The following is a 22,734-nucleotide window of genomic DNA, read 5'->3' as shown; positions in this document are numbered from 1 at the left end:
ATTCCAACAGTATGTGTTCACATCATGTCTCTGTGTCACATTTTGGTAATTCTTGAAATATTTAAAATTCTTTCATGATTATTATATCTGTTACAGTGATCTGCGATCAATGATCTTTTATGTTACTACTGTAGTTGTTTTGGGGTACCACAAACAGCATTCATGTAAGATAGATGAACTTAATTGATATATGTTGCATGTATTTTCATGGCTTCACCAACTTTCTGCTCCCTAGTCTCTCTGTCTCTCTCTCTCTCTGTCTGTCTCTCTCTCTCCTAGGGTCTCCCTATTCCCTGAGACAGAACAGAATAATACTACATAAATATAGTTGATAAAGTAACAGCAGAGTTTAAGAGGACTGACTGCAATTCTGAAAGAAGTTCTACTCTGGGTAAAATGCTATCAAACTGCATTACATGCTACAAAGAAATCTTTTGTGAAAGGAAAAGTCAATCAATGCAGTAAACCTTCTTGTCTTATTATAAGAAATTGCCACAGTCATCCCAATATTCAGTAACCACCACCCTGATCATCAACCTGATCAACATCAAGGCAAGACTTTCTACCAGCAAAAAGATTATGACTCACTGAAGTCTCAGAAGATTATTACCATTCTTTTAGCTATAAAGTATTTTTAAATTAAGGCATGGTTTAGACATAATAGTATCTCACTTAATAGACTTTAGCACAGTTAGTGTAAACTTAGCTTTTATATGCACTAGGAAACCAAAACATTAGTGTGACCAGCGTTACTGGGATATTCACTTTATTGTGGTGGTCTGGAACCAAATCCACACTATCTACAACGTATGCTCGTACTTACTAGAATATTTAGCAATATATATATATATGCAAAAGATAACGTGGAGATAGAAATGACATAATTTGATAACTGAATGAATGCGCATGGTGAGAGATGGTGAAAAGGCAAATGGCCATATGAGAGCAACACGGAAGTTATAAATTTAGATAACTGGAAAGACACTGGCATTTGATATTTATAGGAAAATTTGTTGGTGAATAACTTGTCTGGACATGTATCCTTAATTATAAAATAAAGTATTAAACTAGAAGATCTCTATGGTTGCTTCTAATTCTAAAATTCCATGTGTCTACTACATGTTATGAAGAAGTCTATTAGCAAGCACTCTAGCACAACCAAGATGGCCTGCTAGCACAGGTACTTTGATCTGCTTTGCTAAAGGTAAGACAGCTTTAAAGGGGTTAACATTCTTACTTAAATAAAGAAGTGAGTATCCAAGAAAGACAGATAAGTAGAAAATACAAGCAGAGAAATTGGCGCAAAGAACACCAGAGAGGGCTCCAATTGTGTGAGTAAAGCAATATTATTATACACTTTACATACATCACTGGATCAAAGGAGCACAGACAACATCTGAGTAGTGAGGGGGTTCTGAACATATTGAGACTCTGAACTCAGTCTCAACCAGGAAATCAAAAGATCTTTCTCATGAGCAAACCGCCAAAACAAAATACTAACCTCCCAGAATATTTTAACAAAGACTTGGCATTTTGATTGGCTGAGTGCCAAGGAGCTTGAAAATCCTCATGCCTCAGCACTTAACTGGAAACCCCCCATAGCCCAGAGTCTGATTAGGCTCTGGGTCAGGGTTCTATGTGCCTATTAACAGGCAGGGAAGATATTCAAATTCCCTTAACATTACACAAGGTTGCAGTAAGCAACTGTATTTTTAATAGGAAAAATATATAAAATTCATCCAACTAGAAATTGAAGTAATAATTTTGACCAAATCTACTTTGCATGAGACTAACATTTTTCTCATGTGATGACAGCTTATTCCAGTACAAGTAGTTCTGATGGCATCTTGTAAGCCAATGAACTATGGAATAGGGATTAATAAATTCTTAACCCTATCTAATGTCCAATGATTTAGTTATACCCAAAGGTATGCCTAGAAGAAGCTAAGTGGAGCAGGGGGCAAAGGGCTGGATCCGGGGTAAAAAAAGATCTAAGTTCAAATCTGACCTCAGACATTTAATATACGTGTGAGTCTAAGGAAGTCACTTAACCTCTGCCTACCTCAGTTTCCTCAACTGTAAAATAGGGATAATACTAGCACCTACCTCTTAGGGTTATTATGAGGATCAAATAAGATTATATTTGTAAAGCATGTGATTTTGTTTTCATCAAGCCCAGAATATAGTAGGTGCTTAATAAATGCTTGTTTCCTTCCTTCCATCCTTTACAGATGTCACAATTATATCACATGCTAGGAAAGACATTTAATGGCAGTTATCTATATGAAAATGTCCCAAAGAGAATTATCTTTACCCTAGCTAGATTTGCCTTCTATAAAGGGCTGTTTCTGGAGGGAAGAGCTCCCTTACCTGTGTATCTGCTCTAGCTCTAGGCGATGCTCCTGCAGTCGGTGTTGATAAAGCTGCTGCAGTTCCTCTCGCTTCCTGGTTTCCTTGGCAATAGCTTGCTTTAGCTTGGCCACTTCTATCTTGAGTTCACTCACCTCTGCCTTTCTAGCTTCCTCCAACATACTGGTTTGGGCAAAGGCAGCATCATAACGCTCCAGCTCACAGTCTCGTTCCTCCAGGACCTGCAAGTTATAGGTAAAATCCTTTTTCAATTGACTGAGCTTCTCTTTTGCTTCCTGGAGCTGCCGCTGGGCATCTTGTAGGGCTCTTTCTTGCAGTTGAGCTCGGAGGACCTGTAATGTTTTCCACTCTTCTTTTTTACAAGCCAACAGTTCATCCAGTTCTTTCTCCTGTGGTAGCATTGTAGAGTCTATAGGAGAGAAAGGGGAAAGTATCAGGGATCCAACTTTGGGAATTTTCTGCCATTCTCCTCCCCAAGGTGAACCCTTATAATTATACATGTACTCTTGCTCCTATTGCCTCCAATGAGAAAGCACTCACTATCATTCCCTTCTCTCCCAGTATACTCTCTAGTCTCTCATTATATATTGGTTCCTTCCTAGCCACCTTCAATAATGTCCTAGTCTCTCCTATCTTTTCTTTTTTTTTGCTTTTTGGAGGGCAATTGGGGTTAAGTGACTTGCCCAAAGTCACATGGCTAGTTTTTGTGTTAAGTGTCTGAGGCCAGATTTGAACTCAGGTCCTTCTGAGTCCAGGGCCGGTGCTCTATTCAAGTCTCTCCTATCTTACAAAAAACCCTTACTGGATTCCACTATCCTTGCCAGCTACTATTTTATAGCTCTCCTACTTTACTCATTTTAACTCCTTGGAAAAAGTCAATTATAGTTACTGCCTCTACTTCCTATCCTCTTTCTTCTAAATTAACTGGACTCTGGCTTCTGACCACATCACTGAACTGAAAATGCTTTCTCTGTTACAAATGATCTCTTTCTCCTGGATTCTATTGGTAATATAAAGAAATGCTGATATCATTGTGGATTAATTTTAAATCCTGCTACTTTGCTGAAGTTATTGTCACCTAAATTTGCAAGGCTTTAGAATTCTGATTTATGCAATGATTAACCAAAAGTCTAAAAGAATAAAGATGAAACAAATCACTAACTTCCTGCAAAAAGAAACATTTTCAGATATGACTAATGTGGGAATATTTTTTTTACTTGACTATGCAGACATGTATTGACATTTATTTAAGGGGTTAGTATTTTTTTATTTGCACAGTGTGGATGGGGTAGTGAGAGAGAAATTAATTTTTAAATGCCTGTTAATTGAAAAAAATAATATACTAAAACAAAAGAAAAAACTTTGCATCAATTTTCACTGATTAATGGAATAAGCATACATTAAGCACCTATTATGTGCCAAGCACTATAGTAAGTACTTCACATAAATTATCTTATTTAATCCTCACAACCATCCTGGAAGGAAAGCTGCTATTACTACCCCCATTTTACAAAGGAGACACCAAGGAAAACCAAAGTTAAGTGACTTATCCAGAGTTAGTTACATAGGTACTAAAATATTTGTGACTGGGTTTAATTCAGATCTTCCTGACTCCAGCTCTGTTACAGTGAATGATTTCTTGGGTAAATCACTAATGTCTATTTACAATACATATTTAAAGTTTTTGAATCAATATTCATCAACAATGTTGGTCTATATTTCTCCTTCTATGTTTTATCGTCCCCTACCTTTAGGAATTAGGACTATATGTATCACATGAAAGGCATCTCAAAGAGTGTCTTCTTTTCCAATTTTTGAGAATATGTGTAGTATGAGTACTAATTGTTCTTTAACAATCAGTTAAAAATGAATAGTTGACACAGTGGATCAAGTGCTAGGCCTGGAGTTAAGAAGACCAGAGTTCAAATTTGGCCAATATTAGCTCTGTCACCCTGAGAAAGTAGCTTAACTTCAGTTACTCCCAGGGTTGTTGTGAGGATCAAACGAGATATCTGTAAAACATTTAACATAGTTCCAGCATATAGTAAGTGCTTAATAAATGTTTGTTCCCTTCTCCCTGTCCCCTTTTAGAAGTCTGATTGGACCAGGAATTTTTTTTCTTTGGTAATCTTTGGTAATACCTTTCTATTGTATAATTCCTATTCTATTGTATTTCGTTTTCTAAGACTGGGTTATTTCAGATCTCTATTTGGTCTTCTGTCAGCTTGAATATCTTATTTTTGAGGCTATTCTATTTCTCTTATGTTATGAATTGTGTTAGCATATAACTGCATACGTCGATAATTTTTTTTCTTCTTGTTTTGTTTTCACTTTGCTCATCTGTTATTTTGACTGGATTTACTGCCCTCTTCTTTTTAATTGGATTGACCAAAAGTTGACCAATTTTATTAGTCTTTTCAAAGAACCCGTTTTCAGTTTTATTTATCATTTCTAAACAGGTTTTTTTTGGGAGGGGGATGCCCAGTTCATTTCTTTTCTGGTTTTTAATATTTGTTCTTCCATGATTATTTTATTGTTGTTGTTCAGTCATTTTAGTCTGACTCTTCATGACCCCATTTGGGGTTTTCTTGGTCATTTTCCATCTCCAACTCATTTTACAAATGAAGAAGTGACTCCCCTAGGGTCACATAGCTAGTATATGTGTGAGGCCATATTTGAACTTAGGAAGATGAATCTTCCTGCCTTTAAGTCTAGACACTGTGCCATCTAGCTGCCTTGTGCTCATTTTAGGTTGGTTTACTTCTTGGCTTCCAAGATTTAAGTTTTAAAAAATGCATACTGAGGTAATTAATACTTTTTTTCCTAACTGCCCTGAGATTTGGGTCAGGCCAAAACAATAGTTTATTATTTCAGCATTCAGCAACATCTCAGCCATCAAAAATAAAACTCTAACACCAAGGATGGGAGGAAGACTTCTCTACAGCATGATTAGGTAGGCTGCATCAGGAGCCCCCCAAGGCACCCAGGCAGAAAGGACTGTCATTATTCATTCATCCAATAAATTAGGAAGCACAGAATTCGGGAGCCCACTGCTCATTTCTGGGCTGGCATAAGGTCATCGATGGACTGGCCCTGCTCCAAACGCTTCTATATCTCAATGAGCAACTTCACACCATCCACCATCATCTGTACCAGTTCAACCTCCAAGAAGTCCAGTTGGTCAGCATTGGAGATGTCAAAGACACCACTCATAGCTACTGTGTCCATACCCCTTGTCCCCCTATTCTGCAGTCTCAGGTTCTTAAGCACCTCACCAAACTTCTCATGCTTGCCCAGTGTAATGTAATATCAAGCAAAGGCAACTTCCCAGGTTCAAAATACCAGCATAGGTGCTCTCTATTTTATTCAGTAACAAACCCAGAACAGAGAAGATCAAAACATGACATCATTCAAAATACAGCATTTACTAAGTGTGATTAAATAATCTCCAAGGCCTACCCCACCCCAGGACTTTCCAATCATTCAATCAATTACAAAGTCTCTGTTCCAAATACTTCTCCACCCCTAGGCTATACCTTAATTAAGTCCACCACAAAGCCCCTCTTCTCAAATGGAGATTAGTTTCCAAACATTAGTAAAATACATTCATTTGCTCAACCATAGAACACAAAAAGGTCAAAAGTTCCCCACCCCTGGATCACAATTGAATCTACCCCAGAGTTACATCAAGTTTAAACACAGCACTTAATACCCAAATGGAGGTCTTTTCTTCATCTTGACACGAGGCAAGTTCTCAGCAATCTTAGTTCCTGGGGAGACAAGGCTTAGCAAGGCCATAAGATACATTGCCAGTCCCTTCATGAATTTATCCTCTGTCTGTAGAACAGTCCTAGAACCCCTGAACACATTAGCAAAGCCCTCTCCCAGGATTTCTGTAAACATACAACAAGAAAATCCTTCTTCAGGGCTTCTGAACCAACAGAAAGGCTCCCAGACCCCTGCAACAACAGCACTGTCCTTCACCAGTGGACAGTATTCATTCTGTCTGCCGGACAGTCTCCAGACCCCTGCAACAACAGTACTGTCCCTCACCAGTGGACAGTATTCACTCTCAGTACTGTCCCTCACCAGTGGACAGTATTCACTCTCTGTCTGCAGGACAGTCTCAGGCCTTCTTAACCAAATGCCAGGTTCCAGGACTTCTTCAACAGGACAGTCTTTCACCAGTGGACAAATCTGGCAAAATAACATCAAAACAGACAGACAAAGTACCAGCAAAACAGCCATGTCTCCTCAGTCCTTGGCAGCTCAGGGGGCAGGTCTCAAAAGTCCAGGGCAATTCAAAGCGGCCACCAGCAATCTCTTAGTCTCTCTCTCTCCACGAGGTGCTGCTTCCCAAAAAGAACTTCCGCCTCTCTCTTGTCTCTCCAAATCTACATCACCAGCTCCTCCCACTTCAGGACTTTCTTTTCACATCAACAAGCCCATCCCACAGGTGGGATTAACAAGCTCTGGGTTTTAACACAATCAATTTGAAAACCAAGCCAATACAGGGGAATCTTTAATTGCCATTACTATCACACCCAGTTGGGGGAGCTTGATGTGGAACCCGCACAGAGGCCTGTGCCCAGGTTGGAGGGGCATATCAGGATGTAGCCCAGGTGAGGGGCTACATGAACTCATAGTTCTTGGTCTTAAAAAGGGTTTCAATTCTGGGTGAGCCCTGTGCAGAAACGTGTGAACACCTCCTTCATATTACCTCCCTTTTGCATGGAGATAACCCTCAGGTGATCTTCCTTAATTGATCCACACCAGAAAGATCTTGTTGTCATTGTGCCAAATGCCCCTGCCACTGGGCCAGTCTCGGGCCATGCCAGACAAGAGGAGTGGGGAGACAGACTTTTCAAAGAGGAAGTGGTCATCGATCAGCTGCTGCAGTTCCTGTTCAGTCATGTTCTTCAAAGCACAGTACTTGCCATTCGGGTCACCTTCCAGGCTGGCCAGAGCTTCCACAGACAGCTTCTCTATGGCCCGGCACTCACCTCCGCTGCAATGTGGGGGCAGGCTGAATCCTCGGATGCTCTGGCCAGTTCGAACACGAGAACTCAGCACATAGTTGGGATCCAGGTCATCACCACTCTGCAGATTGGCATAGTTAAGATCAGTCTTATGCTCATCTGAAGGCTTGTACCCTCCATGTCGATCCTCAATGATAGGATCAAACAGTTGCTAGAACACATCGTAGCTCTCTTTATCTCCAGCCACACAGCCTACAGTCATGATGAATGGGTGCCCTGGATTGTCCATACCAGTCTGGATGACATCATCCAGGGTGAAGCTGCTTAGTGTAGCCTTATCACGGAGTTTTTCGTAGAGCTCAGGAGTCAGCACCTTCGCCATGTGGTTGTTGTGCGAGGTCGGGATATTCCTCCTCGGCAGAGAATTGGGGACTTCAGCATGTTGTGGCTATTGAAGAATGGCATGACAGCAGGAGGCGAGGGTGCTCCAAGGGTCGCAGAAGGCAAGAAGGTTGGGAGGATGCTGCTGCTACTGCCGCTGCTATGCTGCAATCCCAGGCCACCTAAGCCGGAGCTCAGTCACTGTAATGGGAATGCAAATTTGGAAGATCTTCCCTGCCCCTAGGTTAAAGTGCACCTGAAGCCTGGGGTGGGAGGCTTGTTTTTTCAGTTGATACTTTTTGATTGGCCAGTGGGTCCAAAAGGTTGTTACATTCTCTGAGCCAGGAGAAGGCTGTATAAGCCCTGATGTGTAGCTTTGTTTTGGGGGCTCACTTTGAGAAGTGTTCTGTGATTTGATCTGTATTCTGGGAAGCCGTTGTCCAGGCCACCCCCCTCCCCCCTCCGGCTTTGAAAAACCCAGATGTTGATTGGGTATGGATGTAATGGTTGGACAGTTTGGAAATCTGTCTACTTGATCTGTTTCTCTGACTTGATAATTTTGTCTGTGTATTCTGAAGTTCGGGGTGCTGACCTTTTTCCCCTGAACAAGGTAAACGATATATGTCTGACTGATTAAAGTAAGTAAAGTAATTGTTAACCCATTTTGAGTTGTTTTCCTTTATCAAAGCAGATCCAAGAACCTGTGGTGGCTGTAAACCCTGAGGACCCTTGGGGTGCTTGCTGCTACAGTCACCGAGTCCTAATTAATTCTTTCTTTCCCTATTTTGTTACTGTATATTTCTAGAGGTATAATTTTTCTCCAAGAAATGCTTGGAAATTTTGAAAATTGGAAAAAAAAAATTGAAAATCCCAGAAATTTTGGTTATGCTGTTTCATTGTTATGATTTTCTTTCATATAATTTGTTCATTATTTTTATAATTTATTCTTTTACCTACTTATTACTTAGGATTTCATTATTAAGTCTCCAATTGTATCTGTATCCTTTGACTGTGTCTGTGTTCCCTGAAACAATTACTATTTTTATTGCATTATGGTCTATAAAGGATACATTTATTATTTTTTAAATTTTTACATTTGTTTGCTATGTTTCTGGGAATTGACTGACAACTTTTAAAATTTCTAAATATTTTATCTTTTTACAATCACATGTAAAAACAATTTTTAGCATTCATTTTTAAAATTTTTGTTCCAAATTCTATCTTTCCCTCCTCCTTTCTTCCCCTTTCCACCTTTCTGAGACAGTAAGCAACGTGATATAGTTTATACATGTACAGCAGGCGTGTACAATTTGAGGCCTCCAGGCCACTTATGGCATACCAAAGGATTTCAGGTGGCCTGCAAAAAATGTAGAGGAAAACATCCTTTACATGTAGAGGGAATCTTCTGGTGTGCCATAAGTGGCCTGCAGGCCATATGTAGCCCGCAAGCCACAGATTGTGCAGGCCTAATATATAGTCATGCAAAGTATATTTCCATAATAGTCATGTTGTAAAAGAAAACAGAACCAAAAAAGAACCAAGAAAAATAAAGAGAACAAAAAGGATCATGCTTCAATCTGCCTTCAGACTCCATCATTGAGAGAGACAGAGAGAGAGAGAGAGAGGAAGACAGCACATTTCATCATAAATCCTTCAAAATAGTTGTAGATTATCGTATTGCTGAGAATAGCTAAGAAATTCACAGTTCTTCAACATACAATATTGCTGATACTGTGTACAATGTTCTCCTATTTCTGCTCACTGCACTTTCTATCAGTTCTTATATGTCTTCCCAGGTTTTTCTGAAAGCATCCTACGAGTCATTTCTCATAGCATAACTTAGATTCTAGCACAATCATATACAACTTTTTCATCCATTCCCCAATTTATGGATATTCCCTCAATTTCCAATTCTTTGCCACCACAAAAAGAGCTGCTATAAACATTTATGTACATATAGGTCTTTTTCCTTTTTAATTTGATCTCTTTGGGATATAAATCTAGTAGTGGTATTGATGGATCAAAGGGTATACATGGTTTTATAGCACTTGGGACATAGTCCCAAACAGTACCGAACAGCTCACAACTCCACCAATAGTGCTTTAGTGTCCCCATTTCCACAGCCCCTCCAACATTTGTAATTTTACTTTCCTGTCATATTAGCCAATCTGACAAGTATGAGGTGGTACCACGTTTTAATTTTTATTTCTCTATTAGTGATTTAGAGCATTTCTTCATATGACTTTAGATAGCTTTGATTACTTCATCTAGAAACTGCCTATTGATATCCTCTGACTATTTATCAATTAAGGAATGACTTATCTTCTTATAAATTTGACTCAGTTTTCTATATATATGAGAAATGAAGCCTTTATGAGAAAAACTTGCTTTAAAATTTTTCACAATTATGATTATTGTGTATTTTCCTCTATCTTATTTTTCCCATTTATCTTTCTCTCTCTTTCATTCTGTCCCTCCCTCCTCAAATTTTGCTTCTAACCAACACCTCCCCAAATCTGCCCTTCCTTCTATCAGTCATTCCCTTTCTCTTATCCTCTCCCTCTCCCACTTCCCTATAAGATACATTTCTATACCCAAATGAGTATGTTATTCCCTCTTTGAGCCAAATCTAATAAGAGTAAGATTCAAATGATGTCTGCCACTCACCTTTCTTCCCCCTCACTGTAAGAGCTTTTCCATGCCTCTTTTATATGAGATAATTTATGCAATTCAGCTTCTCCCTTCCCCCAACTCTCCTGCACCCTTCTTTTTAATCCCTTAATTTTATATTTTTAGAATATGTTTTGTTTGGCTTTTGAGAGGGTAGTTGGGGTTAAGTGACTTGCCCAAGGTCACACGGCTAGTTTTTGTGTTAAGTGTCTGAGGCAGGATTTGAACTCAGGTCCTCCTGACTCCAGGGCCTGTTCTCTATTCACTGCGCCACCTAGCTGCCCCTAAAATATCTTTCCATCATAATCAGTTCACACCTGTGCCCTCTGCCTATGCCTTCTAATTGCCCTAATAAAGAGAAAGTTCTTAGGACATACAAGGACTTACTTCCCATGCAGGAATATAAACAGTTTAACTTTATTGAATCCCTTACAATTCCTCTTTCCTGTTTACTGTTTTATGCTTGAATCTTATATTTAAAAGTCAAATGGGGGGAGGAGTCAAGATGGCAGAGTAGAAACAGGACTTCCGTGGGGCTCCCACTTCTACCTCCTCCAATTCATGTAAAAGGTGACTCTGAACAAACTCTCCAGAGCTACAGAACCCACAAAATGACACAGAGAAGCTAACCTTCCACTGAGGACAGACCAGCAAGCCAGTAGGAAGCAGCCAGCACAGCATGTTGGAAGCCAAGCCCAGCCAGAGGTTTTAGCCTCAGGGTGGCCACAACCAGCCTCAGGCTGGAAGGACTTCAGATCACCAGCAGCTGCGGCAGTTTTCAGAATTATAAACCCATAGATGCTAAGGACAAAGTGAGAGGTCAGTGCAGTGTGGACTTCAGACCTGGAAGTTCAGGACTATGGTCAGCCTTTGCCCCCAGGGCAAGCGGCTAAGGTTCTGCAGCAGTGCAGCCGCCCCCACATGGCTGCTTCAGAGCTCCTGGTCTGCAGACTGCAGGGGGATCAAGAGACCAGTCTAAGGGGTAATCACTCTTGCTTTAACTAAACTTCTTGGATCTGGCTCACTGTCTAAGGTGGACATCCTGGGCTGTGTAACCAGTTTGCCAGAGCATGTGGAGGCTTCAGAGAAGGCACCCAACTAAGAGCTTCAGCAGCTTCGAAAACCCCAGCAATTGGGACAAAGTTCCCCCCTCTGGTAGCAGAGTTCTACTGTGGCAAAAAGCTCAAAAGGCAAATAATTGAGTGGAAACATGAGCAAATGAGGGAAGAAAGGAAAGCAGAGCGGTCCAATTCTGGATTCCTTTTTTGAGGACAAAAAGATCAAAGCATGGAAAAGGAGGAAGACAACAAAGTCAGAACTCCTGTACCAAAAGCTTCTAAGAAAAGAATAAGCTGCTTACAGGCCACAGAGGAGTTTAAGAAGGATTTTGAAAAACAAATAAGAGAAGTGGAGGAAAAATTTGGAAGAGAAATGAAAATGATGCAAGAAAATCATGAAAAGGGAGTCAACAACCTAATTGAAGAAAATAACAACTTAAAAAGTAGACTAACTCAAATGGCAAAAGAGGCTCAAAAAGACAATAAGGAGAAGAATGCCTTAAAAAGCCAAATTTGCCTGATGAAAAAAGAATTTCAAAAGCTCACTGAAGAGGATCATTCCTTCAGAATTAGACTGGAGCAAATGGAAGCCAATGACTTTATGAGAAATCAAGATACTATTAAAGAGATGCAAACAAATGAAAAAATAGAAGGCAATATGAAATATCTCACTGAAAAAACACTGATCAGGGCAGCTAGGGGGCACAGTGAATAAAGCACCGGCCCTGGAGTCAGGAGGACATGAGTTCAAATTCGACCTCGACACTTAACACAAAAACTAGCCGTGTGACCTTGGGCAAGTCACTTAACCCCAATTGCCTTCAAAAAAATAAAAAAGAAAAAAACCACTGACCTGGAAAATAGATCCACAAGAGATAATTTAAAAATTATTGGACTACCTGAAAGCCATGATCAAAAAAGAACCTAGAAATCATCCTCCAAGAAATTCTCAAGGAAAATTGCCCTGATATTTTAGAATCAAAGGACAAAATAGAGGTTGAAAGAATCCACCAACCTCCTCCTAAAAAAGATCCCAAAAAGAAAACTCCCAGGAAGTTTCTGGAGTTCCCAGATCAAGAAGAAAAATATTACAAACAGCCAAGCTAAAACAATTTGAATACTGTGGAAACACAATCAGGATAACACAGGATCTGGCAGCTTCTACATCGAGGGACTGAAGGGCTTGGAATATGATATTCCAGAAGTCAAAGGAGCTGGGATTAAAACCAAGAATCACCTACCCAACAAAACTGAGCATCATGTTTCAGGGGGAAATATGGTCATTCAATGGAATAGAGTACTTTCACGCATTCTTGATGAAAAAAAACAGAGTTGAATAGAAAATCTGACATTCAGATACAAGAAGCAAGAGAAGCATGAGAAGGTAAACAGGGAAAAGAAATCATAAGGAATTTATCAAAGTTGAACTACTTACATTCCTACATGGAAAAACAATAATTGTAACTGATGAAACTTTTCTCAGTATGAGAATAGTTGAAGGGAATAGAAATGTGTGTGTACACACACACACACATATACATATATGTATATATGTGTACAGGTATACCCACATAGAGGGTACAGGACCAGTTGAATAGGAAGAGATGATACTTAAAAGGTGAAATTAAGAGGTGAGAGAGGAATATAATGAGAGGAGATGGGGAGAGACAGAATGGGGTAAATTATCTCATACAGAAGAGGCAAGGGAAAACTGTTACAATGGAGGGGAAGAACAGGAAGGCAAAAAGAATGAGTCAACCATATTCTCAATGAATTTGGCTTAGGGAGGGAATGATATACACACTAAATAGAGTATCTCACCCTGCAGGAAAGTGGGGGAAAGGGGATGAGAGGGGGGATGATGGAAGGGAGGGCAGGCTAGGGGGAGGGAAGTCGGAAGCACCCACTTTTGAAAAGGGACAGGATCAAAGTAGAGAATAGAATAAGTGGAAGGTGGGATAGGGTGGAGGGAAATATAGTCAGTCTTTCACAATATATCCACGATATCAATGTTTTGCATAGCTACACATGTACAACCTATATTGAATTGCTTATCTTTCCAGTAAGGATGGGTGATGAGGGAGGTTGGGAAAGAATCTGGAATTCAAAGGTTTAAAATCAAATGTTTAAAAATATATATTATTATTATTATTTTACATGTAACTGGAAAATAAAATATACAGGCACAGGGGCATAGAGATCCACCATTCCCTACTGGAAAGTCAGAGGGGGGATGCAGGAAGATATAGGAGAGAGCAGACTGGGGGTGGGGATATTCAGTGGGATCACTGTTTTGGGGTGGTAGGTAGGGGGAAAATGAGAAAATCTGTAACTCAAAATCTTATGGAAATATATGATGTAAACTAAAAAATAAAAAAAAATGTATACTACAAAAAAAAAGTCAAATTTTGTATTCAGTTCCAGTCTTTTTATCAGGAATGCTTGAAAAGTTCTCTAATTCAATGAATATTCATTTTTTTCTCCTGAAGAATTATACTTACATTTCACTAGGTATGTGATTCTTGGAGGTAATTCTAGCTCCTCTGCCTTCTGGAATAGTATATTCCAAGCCTTCCGATCCCTTTATGTAGAAGCTGACAAATCATGTGTGATCCTGTGGCTCCATGATATTTGAATTGATTCTTTCTGGCTGCTTGCAATATTTTCTCCTTGACCTTGGAGCTCTGGAATTTGGCTATAATATTTCTGGGAGTTTTCATTTTGGGAACTCTTTAAGGAGGAGGTAATCAGTGGATTCTTTCAATTTCTATTTTAGCCTCTGATTCCAGGATATCAAAGCTATTTTTATTAATAATTTCTTGAAATATGTCTAGGTTTTTTTTTTAAACATGACTTTCAAGTAGTTCAATAATTCTTAAACTGTCTTGCCTAACTCTATCTTCCAAGTCAATCATTCTTCCAATGAGATATGTTTCACATCCTTTTTCATTATTCTGATTTTTTTTCTTGATCTCTCATGGAGTTATTAGCCCAATTCTAATTTTGTTTTTTGGAGGGGGAAGGCAGGACGATTGGGGTTCAGTGACTTGCCCAAAGTCATATGGCTAGCTTTTGTGTTAAGTGTCTGAGGCTGGATTTGAACTCATGTCCTCCTGACTCCAGGGCCGGTGCTCTATTCACTGCGCCACCTAGCCGCCCCTCCAATTCTAATTTTTAAAGAATTATTTTCTTCAGTGAATCTTGTACCTCCTTTCCCATTTGGCTAATTCTGCTTTTTAAAGAGTTCTCTCTCCTGGCTTTTTGTGTCTCTTTTACCATTTGGCCTATTCTATTTTTTAAGATGTTATTTTCTTCAGTATTTTTTTCTGCCTCCTTTGCAAAGCTGTTGACTCTTTTCATTATTTTCTTGCATTACTCCCATTTCTTTTCCAAATTCTCCATCAACCTCTCTTATTTGATTTTTTTTAATCCTTTTTTTTAGCTCTTCCAGGAATTCTTTTTTTTTTTTTTTTAGGGCCTGAGACTAAATCACATTTTTCTTTTTTTACTTCCATTTAACAAATATTTATTAAACACTAATATTGTGCCAACTATTCAACTGGGCACTTAAGTATAAAGAGAAAATGGAAACATTATGTTATTCTTCATATTATATCTCCTGATATAATGTAAGTTCTTTGCAGGTTCTATGAATAGTATAGTATGAATAATGGTACAAACCAATTTTTGAGGATTCTTATTTCAACTTTCCCCTCCGTTGACAGGTCAGATCCCCAGAGCTTGGCTGTATCTTCCCTTCAGATTTCTTTTTTTTCCTTTTTTTTGGGGGGGGGAGGTGGGTGGGCAGAAAATACATAATAAATCTTTTGGGGGGTTATCTTTTGATGTCCCAGTCAATCTAATGTTTTTTGTTTCTCATACTGTCATCCCAATACATTTGTTTTGTCATGGCATTTACTTGCTGTTAATTTATTATTTTTGCACATGAAACTACAAATCTATTATTTATAATTTGTTTTTCTTTTCTAATATATAATAAAGTTTATCATGTAACTTTCTTTGTTTTCCCTTCCTCCCCTCCCCTCCATGAAATGGCTACCATTAACATAAATATGTGTGTGTGTGTGTGTAAATCCATACTATACATACTTCTATTTATCAGTTCTTTCTCTGGATACAGATAGCATCTTCCTTCATATGTCCTTTATAAGTTAATTTGGATATTTATAATACTCAAAATTACTTGGTTACTGAAAGCTGTTCTTAAAACAATATTGCTGTTACTGTATATGACATTCTTTTGGTTCTGCAAGTTTTGCTCTTCATCATTTAGTGCAAGTTTTTCCATGTTTTTCTAAAATGAAAGAACTCATAATTTTTTATAACATAGTAATATTCCATCACAATCATATATGACAATTTGGTTAGCCATTCACCAGTTGATGGGCATCCACACAATTTCCAGTTCTTTGCCATCAAAGAGAACTGCTATAAATATTTTAGAACATATAGGATATCTTCCTTTTTCCCTAATCATCTCTGGAAACAGACCTAACAGTGGTGCTGCTAGGTCGAAGGGTATGAGCAGTTTTATGACTCTTTGGGCGTAATTCCAAATTACTGTCCAAAATGGTTGGGCCATTTCACAGTTCCACCAATAGTAAATTAGTGTCTCAATTTGCCCACATCCCCGCCAATATTTGTCAGTTTCCCCTCACATTTTTCTGTGAGGCTTTGCATATAGTTGTTTTGATTTTGTTGTCTTCTCAGTTTGTGTTTTGATCTTCCTGTCACCATACTAACTTTGTATAATCACATTCTTTTTTGGTTGTTTGCTGAATTTCCAGCCTATTTCTCAACTGGGTAGAGGGGCACTATTTCTAGCTTTGGGTTTTTTTTGTGCTGCTGTTTTCAGAGCTAGCTCTGAGGGTCTGTAAGTTTTCAGTTCCTTCAAAGTGGTATGATCAAAGGAGCTGTGGTCATTGCTCTCCCAGCCTGTGCTCTGCTCTGTGAGTCATTCTTTTCTGCGCTGGAACTGTGACCAGGTTCACTGATCCTGTTAATGTTCCTCCTCACCCTGGAATTGCAACCTCTTATAGGCAGTGCAACAGAGTTCTTCACCAGCAAAGGGTCCCCTGTAATCTCCTTCTAACCAGTAGTCTGACCTCCTCATTGTCTGTTGGCTGAGAGCTCCAGAAGTTGCTGCCACCAATTCAGTTTGGTTTTCTTTATAGAAATTTTCTCAAATGCCTCTTTTTTTACTGAATGTCCATCTTTTTTCACTGTTTAGTATATATCTTTTGTCTTGTATGGTTAAGCTCAGATTTGCAGTGTAGATCACTCTGGGCTTTATCTTGAATTCCATTGCTCATCAGAATTCATTATTCCATTTTCTCTTATGTTTTCTAGTGGGTACAGAAAAGTCTTGTTATTTGAATGGCCTTTCCTTTGTATTTACAAGTCTTTCTCCTGATCATTTGCAGAACTTTGTATACAAAGCACATTTTCTTTTAATCTTATAGTTTTTTGCTTCTCCTAGATTGCCCTTCACTTTTGTATATTTGTATTCCCAATCTATTATTCTCTCTTTTGTTTTGGGAGTTTGGTTTTTTTTTTTTGGGTAAGGCTTGCCATTGCAGGTTCCAGATTTTCTATTCTATACATTATTTTTGCTCTATTGAACTTAAATTCTGTTTAATAGATCTTATTTGTCTTTTGAACCAATCAGGAATAGCATGTTGTAGTTCCACATTCTCCACAGGGTTCTCTGTCTCACCAAGTGTAGGATTGTTTTCCTCTCCCTTATAGCATTCATTCATAGATGCTTGAATTTGTTTACTATATCTATAAGTCATATTTCCTTCTGTTGTTACTGTTTTCCTACTGTAATTATCTGCTAATGTTCAAGGTCTTTCAGTTTTCTTCTCCCTAAATTCTTCGGTAATTTCGGTCTTCCCTCCGCCCATCCATTTTCCTTACTGTTCACTTTCTGACTACTTCCTCTATAATTTTGGTTTATTTGAGGCCTGGATCTGGAAGCATCTCAGTCTTCCACACTGATCAATGAGCAATTCATAATTCACTGGCCTAGATCTCTACCTCAGTTGACTTTTGGGTGGTCAGAACTAGCCCCAGCTGGATGCTGTGCCCTTTCCCTCAGGCTTGGTGGAATGCTATACAACCCCCACCCCAAAATACACACACACACAGTGTCCTGTCCCACTCCCTCTATTTCTTATTTCTTTGACCTACCACTGGAAGTTCAGAGCTTTGCAGCACTGGTGCTATTAGGGCTGTCCACCCCAGCACCAGCTCTAAGGACATTAAGGAGGTGCTGGCCTGGCTCCAGTTCTACTGGTACTACAGCTGTCTGCACCAGAGTCAGCAGGTCAAAGCTTTTTAGCACTGGTGCTACAGAGTTGGAATCCCAGCAGGCTTTTGTTCCTGAGGGGTTATGGCTGCCTGCATGTCTGAGCTATGGCTACCTATCACAACTAGAGTAAATTTTCAAAGCCTGGAGTCTTGCATTTTAGGCAATGGAAAGAGAGAAGGAGGGGGAGACTAGGGCATTGGCATGAATTTTGAGGTAAATCTGCACCCTGTCTTTAGGTCTGCAAGCACAGCCTCACTGAAGGCAGTGTGGGAGGTGAGGGAGTAGTACTGGGTAAGCTGAGAGTCAGTGAACATCAATCAGTTCAAGGGTGTGGGGTTATTTTAGTCTTTTTTGGCTTCTTAGGGTCCTAGACCATGGAAGTTGCTTTATCTTTAGTGCCTAAGTTCTATTTTGAAGACATTTAGGAGGTCATGGGGATGAAAAAAAATATCTGGTTTTCCACCTTGTTGCTCATGTGACATAGAAGTCTTTTCAAGTCCATCTTTTCTTTCATTTGTGGTTAGGTTCAGATTTTCAGGGCAAGTGGCCTTGGGCTGCATCTTGAGCTAAATAGCTCTTTGGAACATCTTCCTTTCTCTCTTGCAGTTTCCAGTTAAGTGCAGAATAGTCTTGTGTTTTTCAAATTTCCTTTCCTTTATATTTGAAGGTCTTTCTCCTGGTCACTTATAGAATTTGTTGTTTCTCAATAGAACTGTTACATTAAAAGACTATGTGTTTAGGAATTTTCAGCATAGTGTTTTTTTCTGGAAGTGATCCATGGATTATTTTGATTAGCACTTTGCTTTCTATGATCAGAAGTTCTAGGGAAGTTTTCTTATATGATTTCTTGAGTTACAGTATTCAGATTTTTTTACTTGCTATGTTCTTCTCATAGGTTGGTAATTCTTAATTATTTTCTACATATCCTGTCTTTGAGATCAAGGTTTTGCTGATATATCAATCACACTTTCCTTTAATGTTACTGCTTCTTGCTTCTCTTCTTCTAGGTTATCCTTCACTGCCATATACTTGCATTCTCAATTAGTTACCCTCTCTTCTGTTTTTTGTTGAGATCTGTCACTATGGATTCAAGTTTTTCTACTCAGCTGACTATTTCTGTTGTGCAGGTCATATATTCTGCTTTTGTAAGTAAGCCAACAAAACAGAATAATGCAGTGATATAGCTCAGATACAGAATGCCCTCCTATATCTAAAGTACTATATGGAAAGGTCCCTTTATCTCTGACATAGTCACACCCCAGAAAATAGACAAGGCTTCAGAAGATGTTATCAAAGGCACACCATCAAAGACCTTTTAACAGATTTATCACTATCAAACCTTCTGTGTTCTCTATGCCCAAGACTTCAGTCAGTCTGTAGCATGACTGAACCTTCCCAGGGAAAACAAACAGAAATATACAAAAAAAAAAGTCACCTATCAACATTATGTTCCTATAGTATAGTACTCTTTCATAAAGACATTTTATATGGCTTTCCTTCTATTGGGGATTTATCAATTAATCAATAAACTTTACTTAAGTGCCAACTATGTGTCAAGCACAAAAATTAAACAGCACAGACTCTTCTTAGCAATACAGGGTTATAAGTCAACTCCAAAAAACTCATGATGGAGAGAGATGTCTACATTCAAAGAAAGAACTAGAAAGAACAGTTTGAATGTAGATTGAAGCAAACTACCTGCTCTCTTTCTTTTTCTTGTTTGGTTTTGTTTCCTCTTTCCCATTGTTCATTCCATCTGGTACAATCCTTCTTTATAACCTAACTAATGTTTAATGTGAAAGTATCTGCAGATCCTATACTTGATTGTATGCCACCATGGGGGGGGGGAGAAAATTTAAAACTCAAGGAATTGTGGAACTGAATCTTGTAAACTAAAAGTAAACAAACAAATTAATAAAATAAAAAAAAAATTTAAATTAAACAGCACCTTCCATTTCCATCAAGAAGTTTCCATTCTATCCAAGAAAGCAGCATATTCACATATATTTGCATATAAATACAAGATAAATACAAAGTAATGGGAATGGGGGAGACAGGAGTGGGAGTGTGGAATGGAGGAGGGGGAGACACTACTAGCTGGGGAGATCAGGAAAGGCTTCATGTAGAAGGAAGGGGAATAATAAGACTGGAAAGGTAATTTGGGGTCAGGTCATAAAGATAATTTGGGGTCAGGTCATTTGAATGCCAAATAGGTGAGTTTATATTTGATCCTAGAGGTATAATAAGGAACCACTAGAAGTTTACTGAGTAGGGGAATGATGAAATCAGACTGGCTCTTGAGGAAAATCACTTTAGAGGATGTGTGGAGGATGGGCTGGAGAGGTAGAGACTAGAGGAAGGAAGAACAAAAACGAGGCGATTACAATAGCCCAGGAGAGAAGTGAATTAGGATGGTAGCTGTTTGAGGCTTGGCAGTAGTAGTCACTATTTTTGCGCACACACACCCCTGCCCAAGTTCAGGGGAATCATTTCCCTGCTTAGGATAACACTATGAAATGACAACTCATGATCAGAATGATGATCCTAGGCCACTAGAATAAACTCAACATATTGTATTTGCTAAGACAAGAAAAGTATATTAATACATCTTAAAACCATTAAAAGGAGGTTGGGGCAGGGGTATGGCTCATGGAATTCTGCTAAGACTTCAGTTAAATAAGAAAAATTTAATAACCCATAATTTCCCATTTGGTGCCTAGTATTTTGCTGGACATACTTTTGAATATTTTTAAGTACTTAATTGACTTGATTCCTCTGAGAACTTCATTTAATCACAGTTTAACTAACGATAGTGAAAATCAAGGAATCTCAAAGTAAAGCAATTAGAGTTAAAATTCCACCTCTAATTATTACTGTGTGACCTTGAGCAAGTCACATAACTTACCTGGAATTATCTGCAAAATGAGGCAGTTGTACCAGATGGCCTCGAAGGTTCATTATAATTTTAGTAACACATTCCTAAAACTTCAACAAATGGAATCTTTTCACAATCACTAGTTAGCCAGCTTGCAGAACTAGAAATCTATCTTGTTTTGGAAATAACTCAGGTACTACCACACTACTGAACCTTTGACATATTACCTTGAGATTTCTATTCCAATTATTATAGAACATGTGGTGAATTCTTTTAGTTAATAGCTTAGATTAAGTATTCTAGTTAATATAATTATCAAGTATTTTTATTAAGCTTGCTATCTCAAAAATTATAATTTTCAAAAATATAGTAAAATCTATAACACTGAAATTAAGATGAGCACATTTTAATCTTCTTTTGATAATTGAGAAATCACATTTCAGTTTTCTTTTGTGTAGTGTCTCTCCCCATTAGACTGTAAGCTCCATGGCAGTAAGGACTGTCTTTTTCTTATTTGTATCTCCAGTCCATAGCACAGGCCCTGGCACAAAGCACTTAATAAATGTTCATTGCATTGCATTTGTATTGTACCTCAGGATCTTGCAATATCTTTAAGTCACAGTGTTATATCTCACCTTATGGTTGTACTATACTTTATGTTTTTCAAGATATTTATCTGTATATGATCTCAACTGAACTTGAAATATCACTACTATATATGTCATTTTGTATGACATATATGTGTATGTATGTATATGTGTGTGTCAGTTAATAAAGAATAATGTTGGATAAACTTAATAGACTTATAGAATTCTATTTGGAAAACTAGTTTATATCAATTTTGATGACATGTATAAAAATAAAACAACAAAAATCCTAACTATGAAGTTAACATCATCAGTTATAAGGAACTTGGATAATATGAGGTGAATTCAGACCATGATCCCTGGCTTGTTAACTCATCTTTGCAGTTTATACCTGAACTCACAGAGTTGAGAATCTACCCTGTTGACCTTAGTAATCTTGGTATGCAAAGGATTATTCCTGAAGTTCCACAGGCTGAGATTAAAGGACTTCAAACATCACAAATTAAGATTTCTAGACTCAATCTCTCTCCATGTAGTTGTCATATAACAAGTGTCACTATATAATATTCTTGCCCAAGAGGAGCAAGAGCTGGGGTTTCTTTGCAAATTTGAAAAAAAAAAAGTTCTTTGAAATTAACAAATCAAACCCCAATTGCCCTCCAAAAAAAAAAAGAAGAAATTAACAAATCACTATAATCTAGTTTCATTTACAATTCATAGTTTCAAAAGAATATAGTGAATAAAGATATGGGTTTAGGAGGTAGATCAGCTTTCTAGATTGTTGTGGTAAAGAACAATGAATTTGGAATCAAAATGCCTACTTATGCATAATTCCTTGTCAACTATTATAAATTGGTATTTTATGTTAGCACCTTATGCTTTGCAAAGTATTTTTATATACATCATCTCATTTGATCCCCACAACCCAGAGAAGCCAGCCTCTACAGATATCATTATGTACTACAGGTATTCCCATTTTAAAGATGAGAAATTGAGGCTGAGAGAAGTTAAGACTCCAGACACAAAGGCAGTAAGTGCCAGAGTCAGTATTCAAAAGAGAATCTCTCCTGACTCTAAGCCCAGGGCTCTTTTCATTATACCATAGTGCCACCCTGTTCTGCCACATACCAGTTGTGTGACTTTGAGTAAGTCATTTAACTTCTCTCTGCCTCAGTTTCCTTATCTTTAAAATTAGGATATTGTGAGATAGGCTGGGCCAATATGATGAAAATTACAATTCTACTTAAATGAATCTACTTATTCAGTGCCATACCAATCAAACTACCCAAAAATTCTAGAGCTAGAAAAATAATAACAAAATTCATCTGGAAAAACAAAAGATTAAGATATTTATCAATTAAAATCTATTGTGCATCCTTCCTTTGGTCACATAATACTGTGTGGCATTCAAAGCTGTGCAATTTAATGATACATCTCCTTGCTGTTTCTTGAACAAGGCACTCTATCTCTTGACTCCAGG

At 38.3% G+C, this 22,734-nt stretch overlaps 1 protein-coding gene and 1 pseudogene across 4 annotated transcripts in view; both read right to left on the bottom strand.

Moving 5' to 3' along the window:
* The window catches only part of CCDC57 (coiled-coil domain containing 57), a 340,926-nt gene that overhangs the window by 303,001 nt on the left and 15,191 nt on the right, over positions 1-22,734 (bottom strand). For all 4 annotated transcript variants that reach the window (XM_069063980.1, XM_069063979.1, XM_069063981.1 and 1 more), the window contains exon 2: positions 2,371-2,779. In XM_069063980.1, coding sequence (XP_068920081.1) covers positions 2,371-2,771 — 401 coding nt within the window. In that variant the 5' untranslated portion in view covers positions 2,772-2,779. The remainder of the gene's footprint in view (positions 1-2,370; positions 2,780-22,734) is intronic.
* Positions 5,179-7,814, bottom strand: LOC138142903 (creatine kinase B-type-like; annotated as a pseudogene).

Source organism: Petaurus breviceps, unplaced genomic scaffold (assembly GCF_028583685.1).
Source record: "Petaurus breviceps papuanus isolate PSGF00001 unplaced genomic scaffold, PetGlider_PUasm1.0 90617, whole genome shotgun sequence".
Taxonomy (NCBI): Eukaryota; Metazoa; Chordata; class Mammalia; order Diprotodontia; family Petauridae; genus Petaurus; species Petaurus breviceps.
The sequence above is the reverse complement of the archived record's forward strand: the minus strand, read 5'-3'. Positions and strand labels throughout refer to the sequence as shown.